Source organism: Microtus pennsylvanicus, chromosome 2 (assembly GCF_037038515.1).
Source record: "Microtus pennsylvanicus isolate mMicPen1 chromosome 2, mMicPen1.hap1, whole genome shotgun sequence".
NCBI lineage: Eukaryota > Metazoa > Chordata > Mammalia > Rodentia > Cricetidae > Microtus > Microtus pennsylvanicus.
In genome coordinates, this window is record NC_134580.1 from 24,675,465 (window position 1) to 24,689,820 (window position 14,356).

Genomic DNA, 14,356 nt, shown 5'->3' on the forward strand with positions numbered 1-14,356 from the left:
TCACATATAATAATCAAATTTACTAAATGTCTAGTTATAGTCAACATTTCAGTGTATATTTAGCAAAGTAGTAGTAGCAGAAGGTTGCCCTGTAGGGCCAGTGACCTTCATAGCTTATAGTCTTTTGACCAGATTTACAGTACAGGACCGAATTCTCTCCCATGGGCAAACCTGAAATCTAATCCGGAGGTTTAATTACTCCTTAACATTCATGCCACTGTTGCATCAACACAGAAGGCAGAGGATTTGTAAATGTGCTGTTTTTTCAAATGGAGCCATCATTCCCTACTATTTCAAAGGATCTAGGGATGCCAAGAAGGAGTATAGTCCCTAGAAAGGGGTAACTAGACTTTCAGAGTGTGCAGGGCTGAAAGGTTGGAGCAGTGCAGTAGATAATCCTTCCAATTGCCTGTATCATACCACTTTTTCTTACTGATTGTTTCTCCTGTTAATCAGGTGTATTAATTTAATTATAGAAGGCTGAAGTGACGAAGAATACTTGAGAATAAGTGGTGTGAAAATATAAATTTTACATTTAAATGATATTTAACTAGAAATATGTAGAGAAATTTTAAAATTGTTCCTGCTTCAAGGCAGATTTCCTTATTTATAGCTGCTCATTTAAAATCTATTATATTTGCAAGTTCTGAATGCTCCTTATGGAGTACCATTTCCAGATGGCCTACCTTCTGCATTTTCCTTGAATTGATGCCTGTTAGAAGCAAAACAAACAAAACCTGCATTAACATATTTACAAGTAAAAATGACTAAAAGACTTAAAAATAAATGAAAGTTTTTTTCAACATCATGCAAAACATGTATTGAACATTCTGTATCTGTTAATAATCCCATGATCTGATGACTTGTGTTTTGTTTGTTTGCTTACTTGTTTTTTTTTGTTTGTTTGTTTTTATTGTTTGAGACAGGGTCTCACTATATAGCTCTGACTATCCTTGAACTCAGCTATGTGTAGAAAAGGTTGACTTTGAACTGCTAGGATTACAAATGTGTGCCACCATGCCCAGCTTTTGGTAACTTGTTAAATTCTTGTATATAACAATCATTTATTAAGTTGTGACTAACACATATTTTATGTGTATTAGGTTTTAGTTCCCTGTTCTCACAGGACTCATTTTCAATGTGATATAGTGCAGTGTTTTTTGCTTATTTCCTTTTTGTTCCCTTCCTGTATTGGTTTGGTTTCTGAGACAGAGCTTACTATGTAGCTCAGTTTGGCCTCTCTCAACCTTCTTTCCTGGTTTCTGAGTTTATAGTCAGTTTACAAATCTGATCCACCATGCTCAATTTATTCCTCCCTTTGAAAAGGACCTTGAGGAATTGCCTCATCCCATTAAAAGGAGAATCTTTAGCCTTCAGGAGGGCACATTTAAGTGTTATTATAAGAAATCATTTTAACAAAAGCCACATGATACCATTTCAGTGTTTTTAATCTATTGCTGAGATTTGTATTGTAATTGCATATTGCAATAACTAAGGAAGACTTTACCAAGAAATCTAACTTCCTTTTTTGTTGTATTTCTACATGTTCTTCTTCCTTTTTTGTTTTTTCTCTTGAGACAGGGTTTCTCTGTATAGCTCTGGCTGCCCTAAAAGTTTCTCTGTAGACCATGCTGGCCTCGAACTCACTGAGATACACCTACCTCTGCTTCTCAGGTGCTGGGATTAAAAGTGTGTTCCAGCACTGCCCACCGTCTTTCTACTTGTTCTTACAAGGGCATATATATATATATATATATATATATATATATATATATATATATATATATATATATATATATATATATATTCTTTTTTAGTTTTTCGAGGCAGGGTTTCTCTGTAGCTTTGGAGCCTGTCCTGGCACTAGCTCCTGTAGACCAGGCTGGCCTAGAACTCACAGAGATCCGCCTGTCTCTGCCTCCCGAGTGCTGGGATTAAAGGCGTGCGCCACCACCACCCGGCATTATATATATTCTTAATAAGAGTAAAAAGTTCAGTAGAAGCTAAAGCCCCTATCCAAAGTTCTTTTGACTAAATGTTTTACAGATTTTCCTGTTATTTCCTCTTTAATTTTGAAATATTTGAAGACCTTAATGAGATATCCTAAGGATAGGAACCAAATCTAAACACAAAATATGTTTCTTTTTTATGTATCTTGTATATAAACATTTATCTTATACACATGTTTATACAATATGTTTCGTGACTGTGCATAGTACAGAAGGGTCATAGAAGGGAATTTTGTACTTGTCATTCCAGTGCTTAGAAAGTTTCAAATTTTTAGAACTTACATTTCAGATTGTCACATTTAGTATGGTTAACTTGTAGTTAAAGAAAACGGAATTAGTACAGCCTCAAGAAAGTTAGCTGGTGTAGAGTCCTCATCCTCTTTTTCCCAGTGATGGCTATTTCTCTCCATTCTGCTGTGGAAGAGCTACACATCCAGACTAAGTGCAGGCACATACTCACAGTCTGTGTACAGCTCTAATTCTCGGAAGCCTTTGAAGTGCCTGCTACATCTTTGTCGCTATCCAGTTCCTGGCCGCCAGACTCCCCTCTATTATAACTCAGGTTAGATGTTACTCAAAGGTTTTTACTACTAATATTAAAAAGAGATCCAAGAATGTTATATCAAAATATTATCAGTGGTATGTAGAATTTTTAGCCATAATTTGTTCTTGAACAGACAATAAAAGGAAACAAGGTCATAGTTTAACAAAATGAATAGTATTGTTTCCAGAAATTAAATCTGCCATATTTGTGAACATTTTTGTTAATTTTATATTACAAAACATAACAATTTTTTACATCCCTTGCGTTATATTAATTTTGCCATTTGCTTGTTCAATTAAGCCTTTTTCACATTGTTTTTAAAAAACATAATTTGGAAAAAGCCTTAGTTCTTCTCAGTAACAAATGATAACACAATATGCCTCTGGCTCAGATATCTTGAAATCCTTCTTGTAGCTTTCTGTGTCTTTGTCTTGAGTTCTGGCTGTGGCTAGCCTTCTGCAGTCACTAGAAACCACGTGAAGGGATAGGAGGCCAGCTTTGCATTCTTGTAAAAAGGCCTTTAGTTATTCTTTATCTTATGAGTGTGGTGTTTTGCCTGTATGTGTGTCTGTGTGCCATAAGCATGCCTGGTGCTGGGGAAAGCCATAAGAGAGCATTGGTTGAGCTGGAGCTGGGGTTGGAATGGTTATGAAGCCTCCATGTGGGTGCTGGGAATTGAACCCTGGTCTCCTGAAGAGCATCTCTCCAGCTCCCAAAACCTGATTCTTAATACATTAATGTACTGGAGTATTTAAAAATATATATGTATATGTTTTTTAATGACAGAACCAGCCACCTTCAGATATTAGTCACATTTTGTTGTTTTGGATTCCTCTGTTCCCTTATGCCCTCCCCTCTCCTCCAAAACAAATACAAACATTTCATTTCACTACATTTCAATTTTTATTTCTTTTAGGTGGATGCATGCACTGTAATACCAAATTTTACTTAACAGAAGTAATGGTTCCTTTACATTCCTTTCACCAGTTTATATGCCAGGTTTTCTTCCCTAGTTGTCTTTTAAAGTAAGAGAGAGTGTGTGCGTGTGCGTGTGTGTGTGTCTGTCTGTCTGTCTGTGCCTTTGTGTCTGTGTTTTTTGTTTGAGGATACTAAAATGTTCTACACATTGCATTTGACTAATATGTTTTTATTCATTTTTAATTCACAACTTAGACTAACTTCAGTCATCCTTGCCATATCCCTTGTTAACATTAGGGAGTAGAATCTCACACGATGTTACTTGTTACTGTTTTCTGTGACCCAATAAGACTTTCATAACCACCAAAAAAAGTCTTTTGGCATTTGTGAAAGTCAGTAAGCCTTTATACACACATTGGGCAGGATGGTCAGTAAGACTCCCAGTTGAAAGGCAGTAGTGACTAAATGAGGAAAGTTCATTAACCTTGGCAGATGCTTCCTTTAAGAAAATTTCAGTGTGCTGTAATTCCTCGTTCTTGAGATTTATGCTTGGCTAGAATTGGTCCTTTTATTTTTCAATTATTGAATTCATAATTTTCTGTTCAGAAAGAAACTGTCTAACACTTCGCATGCTCCATTTGTGGTCTTTCTCCCCACAGTGGCTGATCTGTATGTGGAGTATTAACCCATTCAGAGATATCTGGAGTAGGTTCATCTTACCCTCTGAACTCAAAACATGTTTCCCTTCTGGGTTTCTTTATTATAATGGTAATAGTGACAGTTGTCATGGAATGAAAATCTAGGTGTTCCATGTATGGTTAAAAATCAGTCAGAATGCTGACTTAAAAAAGAAAAAAAAATCAAGGATCAATGAAGGTAACAAGATTGCCCAGGTCACATAAGCTGTTGGAAAAGGACACACTGGGGTTGAGGACTGACAAGATGGCTCAGCACACAAAACCATCTCTGAAGCACATGGTGGTAAAGAGAACCGACTCCTAACATTGTCCTCTGCCGTAGGCATGCACACAGGGACGGGCGTACAGAAGAGTGAAATTCCTTAAAAAGCAGATTGAACAATTGAGTCCTGACCCGTGGAGCTGGAAGGTCCCTTTCCTTGGTGCTTGAGGCACTCCAGTTCCTCATACTTTGATTCTCTCATTCCTACATTTCAGAGATGCTAGCCAATTGCAGAAGCAACTTGACCTGTCTTCCTAGAGTAGGCTTCCTCCTCCTGGAGCTTAGAATAAAACATTTCTGTTTGTTTCCTTGCTGTTTCTGTTTGTTTGCTTTTTTTCCTTGTCGTTAAGGACAAGTTCTTGTATACCCGTGCTGGTCCTGGAACTCATAGCTGTGCATGACCTTGAACGTCAGATCACGTAGCCTCTACTCCCAAGTGCTAGAAATACAGACGTGTAATCCCAGTGGTAGAATACTTGCTAGCATGGGGAAGACCCTGGATTAGCTTCCCAGCATCGCAGGGTAGCAAACTACCACACTTGGCTTCCTGTGTGAGAGATCAACTCCAGGACTACAGGCTAGGCAAGCACTCTGCCCCCTGAGCTACAGCCTCAGCTAGGCCTAGAACTCAAGTCCTATTTGCATTTCTGCCAAGTATTGAGCATTTTATTTTCTTCTTTATTTGTATTTTATACTATTATAGTCTTATATGTTTTTGTTTGGGCTCAGAAAAAGAACAGTACTTTCAGTATTTGCCGTTCTGTGCTGATGTTACCAATAAATGAACAAATATATTCTGAATTGTACTACACTTTTAAACAATTCTTGAAAAGGATATGCTAGTGTTTCTATAAGAAATTTTTACATGATTTAAGGTATTTTAAGAAAATGTATGACTTAATTTTTTTAAAAGATACTTTAGTGTTTCTTAAAGACAAAAACATATGGTATAGAATATAACAAAGGTTGTATTTAGAAGACTGTATGTCTACTTTATGCCAGTGTTACCATCAAAGCTGTCCCTGCCAGGCATGGTAGACTGTGTCTCTGATTCAGCATCTACGAGGTGGTGCCAGAAAGACTGTGTTATAAGCCATTCTGGTCTACATGGCAAATTCAAGGCCAGCCAGCCTGAGCACCGTAACTAAGAATTATGGTTGTAGGTCAGTGGTAGTGCACTTGCCTAGCATGGGAAAAGTCCTGGTTAGATCCCCAAAACTGCACCAGTGCAAACTGTAACTGAATAGCAAAGATTAAGTTAGTAGCCACTTTTTTTGCAAATTATTTAATATTTCTGATACTCTCCTTACATGGTTATATTCATCACTGTTAACTCAGATCTGAAGTTTGCTTTGATTCATATTATATCACTGATGAAATCTAAAAGACAAGAATTATTCAAAGCATTAATTTACATCTGATCTATTCTTGAAGGGCACAAATAAATCAAATGGCTTCATTTTCATTTAAAACTATATTTAGTTGCTTCTGCTTAAGAGTCTTAATTTGAGTGATGTAGTCTGTTGTCCATGTCTGTCGGTTCCACATCCATGAATGAAATTAACTTGAATCAAAAATATCAGAAAATTTCTGATTCTTTACTGAACATGTGCTTTTTTCTTGTTATTATACCCTGAACAATACAGTGAAGCAACTATTTGCATTTATGTATTACATTCTTTGAATTATTGTATATAATTTTAGGAATGACTTAAACTATATAAAGAAAACATGCACATTTATATCCGACTGCTTTGCCGTTTACATAAATGTACACGGATCTTGATGTCCATGAGGATTCTGGAGCCAAGCCCCCACAGATGTCAAGAAATAACATTATGTATAATCTTTCTTCTTTGGTTCCATATTTTTTGTTTGTTTTTCAAGACAGGGTTTCTCTGTGGTTTTGGAGCCTGTCCTGGAACTAGCTCTTGTAGACCAGGCTGGTCTCGAACTCACAGAGATCCGCCTGCCTCTGCCTCCCGAGTGCTGGGATTAAAGGCGTGAGCCACCACCGCCTGGCATATAAGCATACTTCTTAATTTTTTTATAAAGATTATTTTTAAATATAATCAATAACTTAAAATTACAAAATGTAAATTTTATGTTCCAAATGCGTAAATGTGTTAATGAACTTATAGACTATAAAATGCTGTTTTCCAGTGTCAAGTCACAAACTGTGTTTGTCCTTTTCTACAGAACACTCCTCTGCCACCTTCAGCAGCTGTACAAGTACAGGGCCAGCCTAACAGTTCTCAGCCTTCTCCACTCAATGCATCCAGTCAGCATGCAGATCCCGTGAGAAAACCTGGGCAGAACTTCATGTGTCTATGGCAGTCTTGTAAAAAGTAAATGACTATTTTATTTGTTATACAAAAGTGTTATTTGTTTTAGAGTGCTTTCGTATTTACATTCCTATCTTATATAGTTTATAATTTCTTTTTCTGAAACCAGTAACTTTTAATGAAAAGTCTTTTGTGTTGCTAATTACACTTAGATGGAACAAGTGGCATGCTTCAGCTCAAAGATGTGTGTCAGTAGTCAGAAGAACTCTACTGTTCAATGCTAGTAAGAAATGTGTCTGAGCGTTAATTTTGGAAGAAAATGAGTTAATAACCTGATTTTAAGCCAGGCATAGTGGTACAACTTGTAATTTCAGCACTCAAAAAGCAGAAATGGATGAATGTCTTGAGTTTGATGCCAACCTGTTCTACATAGCAAGTTCCAGGTCAACCAAGGCTGCATAATAAAACCCTATCTCATTTTGGGAAAAAAAGCCATTATAGCCCGAAGTATTTAGTTATTAGTACTTGTAATCCCAGCACTTAGGGGGCTGAGGCAATAGGATTACCATAGTTTTGAGGCCTGTGTTTATTGTAAGATCGATCTCAAAGAAAAGAAAAACCAGCCGGGCAGTGGTGTTTTTAATCCCAGCACTTGGAAGGCAGAAGCAGGTGGATCTCTGTGAGTTCAAGGCAAGCCTGGTCTATAAGAGCTAGTTCCAGGACAGGCACCAAAGCTACAGAGAAACCATGTCTTGAAAAACAAAAATAAAAAAAGAAAAGTAAAACCAAATTTGATTATGTGTTTTTTGGTTTTGTTTGATTTGGTTTTCATGTTTGTTTGTTTGTTTGAGACAGAGTTTCTCTGTGGCTTTGGAGCCTGTCCTGGAACTTACTCTTTATATCAGAGTGGCCTTAAAATCACAAAGATCCTCTTGCTTCTGCCTCCTGAGTACTGAGGTTAAAGGCGTGTGTCACCACTGCTGGGCTGATAATGTGTTTTGTAAAGTAATATAGTAACAAATGTAAATTTTTTGGAAAAGCTTAGAAGTAATATGATTTAGGAAATGAATTTTGTCTTTAATTTTGAAAATCATTTGAAGTTGTACCATTTCACATTTAGTGACAAATATTAACAGCAAATAGAACTGAACTTACTGTGTGAGTGTATCTATATGTGCTTGTATGTGTGTGTGTGCATGTGTGTGTGTGCGCGCGCGCGAGCGTGCATGTGTATGTGCATGTATACACACAGTACATGCATGGTATATATGTGTGAACCAGGAGCTCAGCCTGTTGGTTACGCTGACTGGCCAGAAAGCCCTTCAGGTCCACATGTGTGGGCACTCTTGAGTGGTGATGTTTCAGATCTCCTTGCCTTTGTGCAGCAAGCACTTTCTCTCACTGAGCCATCTTCTAGCCCCAGGACTGAACTCCCTCTGTTCCTTTGGTGGTGTTGGGTTTGGAAGGTAGGTCTTTGCATGTGCTGAGAAAGAGCTGGAACTTAGTTAAAGCATTCTTAGACTTGAAAGAAACCTTAAGATGCTGGCTAAAATTGTTTCTTTCCATCAGAAGAGCTGAGCCAAGACACTTTGCCTTGAGTAAGTAATTTGAGAACTTTAAGCATTGGACACTTACTTTAATAGGCAAAGTAGTTTTCATTTTATAGAGAATAGAGATTCCATTTTTTATTGTTGTTGTTGTTGTTATTTGTTAGTTTTTGGTTTTTCGAGACAGGGTTTCCCTGTAGCTTTGGAGCCTGTCCTGGAACTAACTCTTGTAGATCAGGCTGGCCTCGAACACAGAGATCCACCTGCCTCTGCCTCCTGAGTGCTGGGATTAAAGGCGTGTGCAAGTGCTGCTCAGCCAAGATTTCATTTTCATAGCTTAAAATTTTTTATTAGCTCTTTTTATTTATTAGAGATAATTATGTTTTGTTAATTTCATAAGATCATAAGCCTGGGATTATTAATAGCATCCAAAACCAGTGCTTATCAAACTTAATCTTAAATGTCAACCCAGCAGTGGTGCATACTATCAATTTAATGTGTCCTGACCAGTGGTTTTTGTTGTTGTTGTTTGTTTTCTTTTCAATGAAAAAATAAAACACATTCATCATGTTAGTAAGGGTAGGAATTGTTTTTACTTCTGTATTATGTGTACTTGATCATGACATAAGTCCCAGAGAAATTCTTCAGATTGTCTGCTTACTTCTTTAATTCAGTGAAACTCACCATATTTTTTTTTTTCTGTCTCTTTTTGCTGTTATTGACATGGTACTTGGGGCCTTGTACTTGTTAAACAAGGGCTCTGCCACCTGGCTATGCCTTCAGAACTTGCTTTCATGTTGTTACTATTGGTATTGTTATTATTTTAGCTTATGTAGTAAGCTAATTTGACATTTTGGTCACTAGTGTCTACTTTATATCTATTTATTATGAATTTCTGTTTTCTTTTTCTGTGTTCTCTGGTAAAGAATAACTGACAAAGTAAGTAGTCTATTAAAGCTGTTTGTGGACTTTTTTTTTAAGAATTTAAGAGTAGGATTGGGAGGGCTACTAATTTTTTTTTTTAATATTTATTTATTTACTCATTATGTATACAATATTCTGTCTGCATGTATGTCTGCAGGCCAGAAGAGGGCACCAGACCTCATTATAGATGGTTGTGAGCCACCATGTGGTTGCTGGGAATTGAACTCAGGACCTTTGGAAGGCAAGCAATGCTCTTAACCACTGAGCCATCTCTCCAGCCCGCTACTGATTTTTTTTTTTTTTGAGTTGATCTTGTATCCTGCCGCATTACTGAAGCTGTTTATCAGTTGTAGGAGTTCCCTCGTAGAATTTTTGGGCTCACTTATGTATACTATCATATCATCTGCAAACTGCAAAAGATTGACTTCTTCCTTTCCAGTTTGTATCCCCTTGATCTCCTTTTGTTGTCTTATTGTTCTAACTAGAACTTCGAGTACTATGTTGAATAGATATAGAGATAGTGGACAGCCTTGTCTTATTCCTGATTTTATTGGTATCATTTTGAGTTTCTCTCCATTTAATTTGATGTTGACTGTTGGCTTGCTGTATATTGCCTTTATTATGTTTAGGTATGTTCCTTGTATCCCTGATCTCTACAAGACCTTTATCATGAAAGGATGTTGTATTTTGTCAAAGACTTCTTCAGCATCTAATGATGATCATGTAGTTTTTTTCTTTCAGTTTATATATATATGGTGGATTCCTTTTAATATATTTTTCTGTGTTGAACCATCCTGCATGTCTGAGATGAAGTCAACTTGATCATGGTGGATGGTTTTGTTTTTTTTTTGATGTTTAAGTCTTGGATTCGGTTTGCCAATATTTTATTGAGTATTTTGCATCAATGTTCATGAGGGAGATTGGTCTGTAATTCTATTTCCTGGTTGAATCTTTGTATTGTTTCAGTATCAGAGTATACTGATGAAAAGAGTTTGGCAACGTTCCTGCTGTTTCTGTTGATGAGGAGTATTGGTATTAGCTCTTCTTTGAGGAAGGTTCTGGTAGAATTCTGCATAAAAACCATTGGTGTCTGGGCCTTTTTTTTTTTTTGGTAGGGAGGCTATTGATGATTGCTTTTATTTCCTTACATGTTATAGGTCTATTTCAATTGTTCATCTGGTCTTGATTTAAATTTGGTATGTGGCACCTATCCAGAAAATTTGTTCATTTCTTTTAGATTTTCCATTTTTGTGGAATATGGGTTTTCAAAGTATGACCTAATTATTGATCCTCTGGATTTCCTCAGTGTCTGTTGTTATTTCCCCCTTTTAATTTCTGATTTTGTTAATTTGGGTAGTCTCTCTGCTTTTTGGTTAGTTTGCATAAGGGTTTGTCTACCTTGTTGATTTTTCTCAAAGAACCAGCTCTTTGTTTCATTGATTCTTTGTATTATTTTCTGTTTCTATTTTATTGATTTCTGCCCTCAGTTTGATTATTTCCTGTCATCTGCTCTACCTGGTGAGTCTTCTTTTTGTTCTAGAGCTTTCAATGTGATCTTAAGTCACTAGCATGAGATTTCTCTACTTTCTTTATGTAGGCACTTAGTGCTATGAACTTGCCTCTTAGCACTGCTTTCATAGTGTTCCATAGATTTGGGTATGTTGTGCATTCATTTTCATTGAATTCTAGGAAGTCTTTAATTTCTTTATTTCTTCTTTGACCCAGGGGTGATTCAGTTGAGCACTCTGTTCAATTTCCTTGAGTTTGTAGGTTTTCTAAAATTAGTGTTGGTGTTGAATTCTAACTTTAAGTCATGGTGATACAATAAGATACAGGGGGGTTATTCCATATTTTTTTTTATGTGTTGAGGTTTGCTTTGTTACCAAATATGTGGTCAATTTTAGAGAAAGTTCTTTGAGGTGCTGAGAAGTAATATTCTTTTGTGTTTGGGTGCAAGAATCTGTGTACTAGTGAGACTCACTGGAAGTCTGGATGATATTTAGAGCCAATGAGTCTTCCTAAGGGCAAGACTGATTTCATGTAGCGCTGCTATGGGCAGCATTATTTTGGGAAGTGTATGCTCCCCAAGGCTTCACCACCGCTGTGCTAAGAAAATAGTGACCAGGAGTGTTATTACCTATGGTAGTGATGTGCATCAGCTGCTTGAGTGGGTGGTGGTTGGTTTGGAACAAGGCTCCATTCTTTCAACATTGAGTTCCAAAGAGCCCAGTTATTAGCTGGACATTGATGGCGCACACCTTTAATCCCAGCAGTCAGGCGGATCTCTATGAGTTTGAGGTCAGCTTGGTCTACAACAGCTAGTTCCAGGACAGGTTCCAAAGCTACAGAGAAACCTGTCTAAAGAAAAACAAACAAACAAAAGAGCCCAATTACTGTGTTACCAAATATCAAAAGGTTCATATAACATAAAATTAATTGGGGTTAAAATGGTTTTAATGTTAAATATTTAAAATGTTATAAATATAATTTCCTAGGTTGGGAATCTAGCCTGTAGTTTATTAATATTTATTCCTTGGGAAATTATTCATGGAATACAGAAAAATTATCAGCCATTACTAATCTCTTAAACCTAGTTTGTTTTCAGAATTTTTACAAACATGAAAAACAAACTACAGTATCATAGACACTGATAATAAAAGTATGCCTTAGTTTATACCTAGTAATGTATTTATGTATATTAAGTTATGTTAGGGGAGAAAATCAGTCTTTAGTGTTCAACATATATACCTAGTTTGAAATCCCAGCTCTGTGATTCTGGAAAATGATGTTCAGAAGTCCACTTTTTAGCATAAAGTGGGGGTGCGAATAGGGGATGTGAATGTGCCTGGTGCCTGTGTGTACTGAGCAACATTTAGATAGAAGCACTCTGTGCTGTGAGCTACTTCCCAAGAACAGTGTTGTGCACAGTGCCTGCTCTTTCTGGGAAACCAAGTAAGTACTCATGCTGGAATTTTATTCAGATTCATTTCGATCCTTCCTTTATTCTGCTCAGAATATGCATACAGCTCCTTGCACCTAAGACTCGGAGAACATTGCAGAAAGAGGGGTGGGAAAATAGTAAAAGCCAGAGGATCCAGGAGTTTGTAGTGAGATTGTGTCTCTTTGTAATGTTAGGAGCTACATCTTATAAAGTCTCAACATGATGCCCAAACATGAGAACATCGATGACACCAGTAGACGTGTCAGGTGAAAGGGACAAAAACCCATAAGGCCCAACCCTACACAGAACTAACTACAGGCAACTAAAGAATGCTGAGAGGAAGAGAAACAGTTTTCCTCGGGGACGAGCACACCAATTGGTTTTCTAATATGAAATGGTCAACTCTGAAAACATACATAGAAGGAAAAGTATCTGGACGGAACTGGTTATGTTTAGGAATGTATATGTATATCTGTCATGGATAGTTTCTTGATTTGACTTTCTTAGTGATGGACTGTCACCTGCAAGTGTAAGCTGAAATAAACCCTTTCCTCACCAAGTTGTCTTGGTCATGCTGTTTTATCACTCAGTAGAAACCCTAACTAAAACAAGGTGGTACCATTATAGTGGGCATAGGTGTGACAGACTTGACCGTGTTACAGGGGTTGGGGGCCGTGGAAGGACTTTGGGACTTTGAGCTAGAAGTCACTGAGTGTGGAGAGCTCAGTGGGCTGTTCTGTGGGAGCCTGGAAGAGAAGACTGTTGAGAGCAGTGCAGAGGATGGAAACCTGGCTTGGGAGGTTTCAGGAAAGCAAAGACTCTACCAGGCCTTTTGTGTGAAGAGTCTGCGGTGTCTGGTCAGCTGGGGCTCAAGACTCAGCTGTGACTAACAAGAAACTAGAAGTGCTGAAGAAAAGCCTTTGTTTTCCTGGGATGCTGCTTACCTGGAGCTGAGCCGTTAGGAGTGACCAAGAAGAAAACAGCATCACTGAGCTCTTCTTCCCAGTGTCCTGGGAAGTGTTTCCTCGGGGTCAGCACCCAGAAGCTGTGGTCCAGAGAAGGCCAAGGCTGTACCTCGTGCTGGCAGCTGGCTTGGTAGTGTGAGAGTGACCTAGATGGTACTGGGTTTGAAGGCGTGAAGTAGTCATGGAGAGCAGCTGAGGCTCGGCACTTAAGAAGCCAGGAGACTCAGCCATTGGTGAAGGTACAGCCTCAGTGGAAGTTGAAGTCCCAGGACTGAAGGGGTCATGCAGAGAAGTTGAGGCTTGGTACCATGAGGAGAGCCTATGAGAATCTATTGGTAAAAGTGCAGCCCAGTTGCAGCAGAAGACCCCAGCATTTGAGAGACTCCAGTACCTTGGGATATCCACCAGCAGTGGAGTGGACTTTGCCCTAGCTTAGACGACAGACTGTGTGCCGCAGAGGGCAGAGCTAGAGAAGTGACCACAAGAGTCCAGAAGATTGTGAGTGGATGCCAGGACCTGGATGGGCATTTCATTATTTACATGTTGGAGTTTGGTTTCGCTTTGATCTGATTGTTACTGTGTCCAGGGTCTTCCCTCTTGAAATACAGAAGTATTTAACTTTTTTTTTCCCCCCAGAAACCCAGAGTTGAAAGATTTTGAACTTTTAAAAGAGATATTGGACTTTTAAAGATACTGAATGTGTTAACGGGACTGAGTTTTTAATGTTAAGGATTTATAAAGACTGTGACTTTTAAAGTTATTCTGTTTTTAATGAGATCTTAGGGATGGATGTGAAAGGAGAGGTGGCTTAACAGTAATGTGGTGTGTGTCAGGTTGACAAGGGGTCAATTGTGCTGGCTAGTTTATGTCAACTGAACACAAACTAAAGTCATCTGAGAAGAGGGAACCTCATGTAAGAAAATACCTCCCTAAGATCAGGCTATGGCAAGCCTGTAGAGCATTTTCTTAATTAGTGGCCATCCTGGTCTACAAGAACTAGTTCCAGGACAGCTAGGACTGTTACACAGAGAAACCCTGTCTCAAAAACAAATAAGCAAACAAACAAAAACCAAATAAACATATCTTGATGTCTCTAAATCTTTGTTTGCTTGCTTGTTTGTTGAGACTGGGTTTTTCCACATACCCTTGACTGGCCTAGAACTTACTATATATACCACTTGCAGAGATCTGCTTTGATTTTTGTAGTTTAAAGAAAATTAATTATGTATTAGCGAGTCTATGCATGTTAGTGCAAGTGTCTGC

The 14,356-nt window shown here is 37.9% G+C and overlaps 1 protein-coding gene across 1 annotated transcript in view; it reads left to right on the top strand.

The window, feature by feature from the left end:
- Positions 1–14,356, top strand: part of Arid2 (AT-rich interaction domain 2) — a 146,959-nt gene that overhangs the window by 109,299 nt on the left and 23,304 nt on the right. Inside the window, exon 16 of the mRNA XM_075960458.1 lies at positions 6,631–6,779. Coding sequence (XP_075816573.1) covers positions 6,631–6,779 — 149 coding nt within the window. The remainder of the gene's footprint in view (positions 1–6,630; positions 6,780–14,356) is intronic.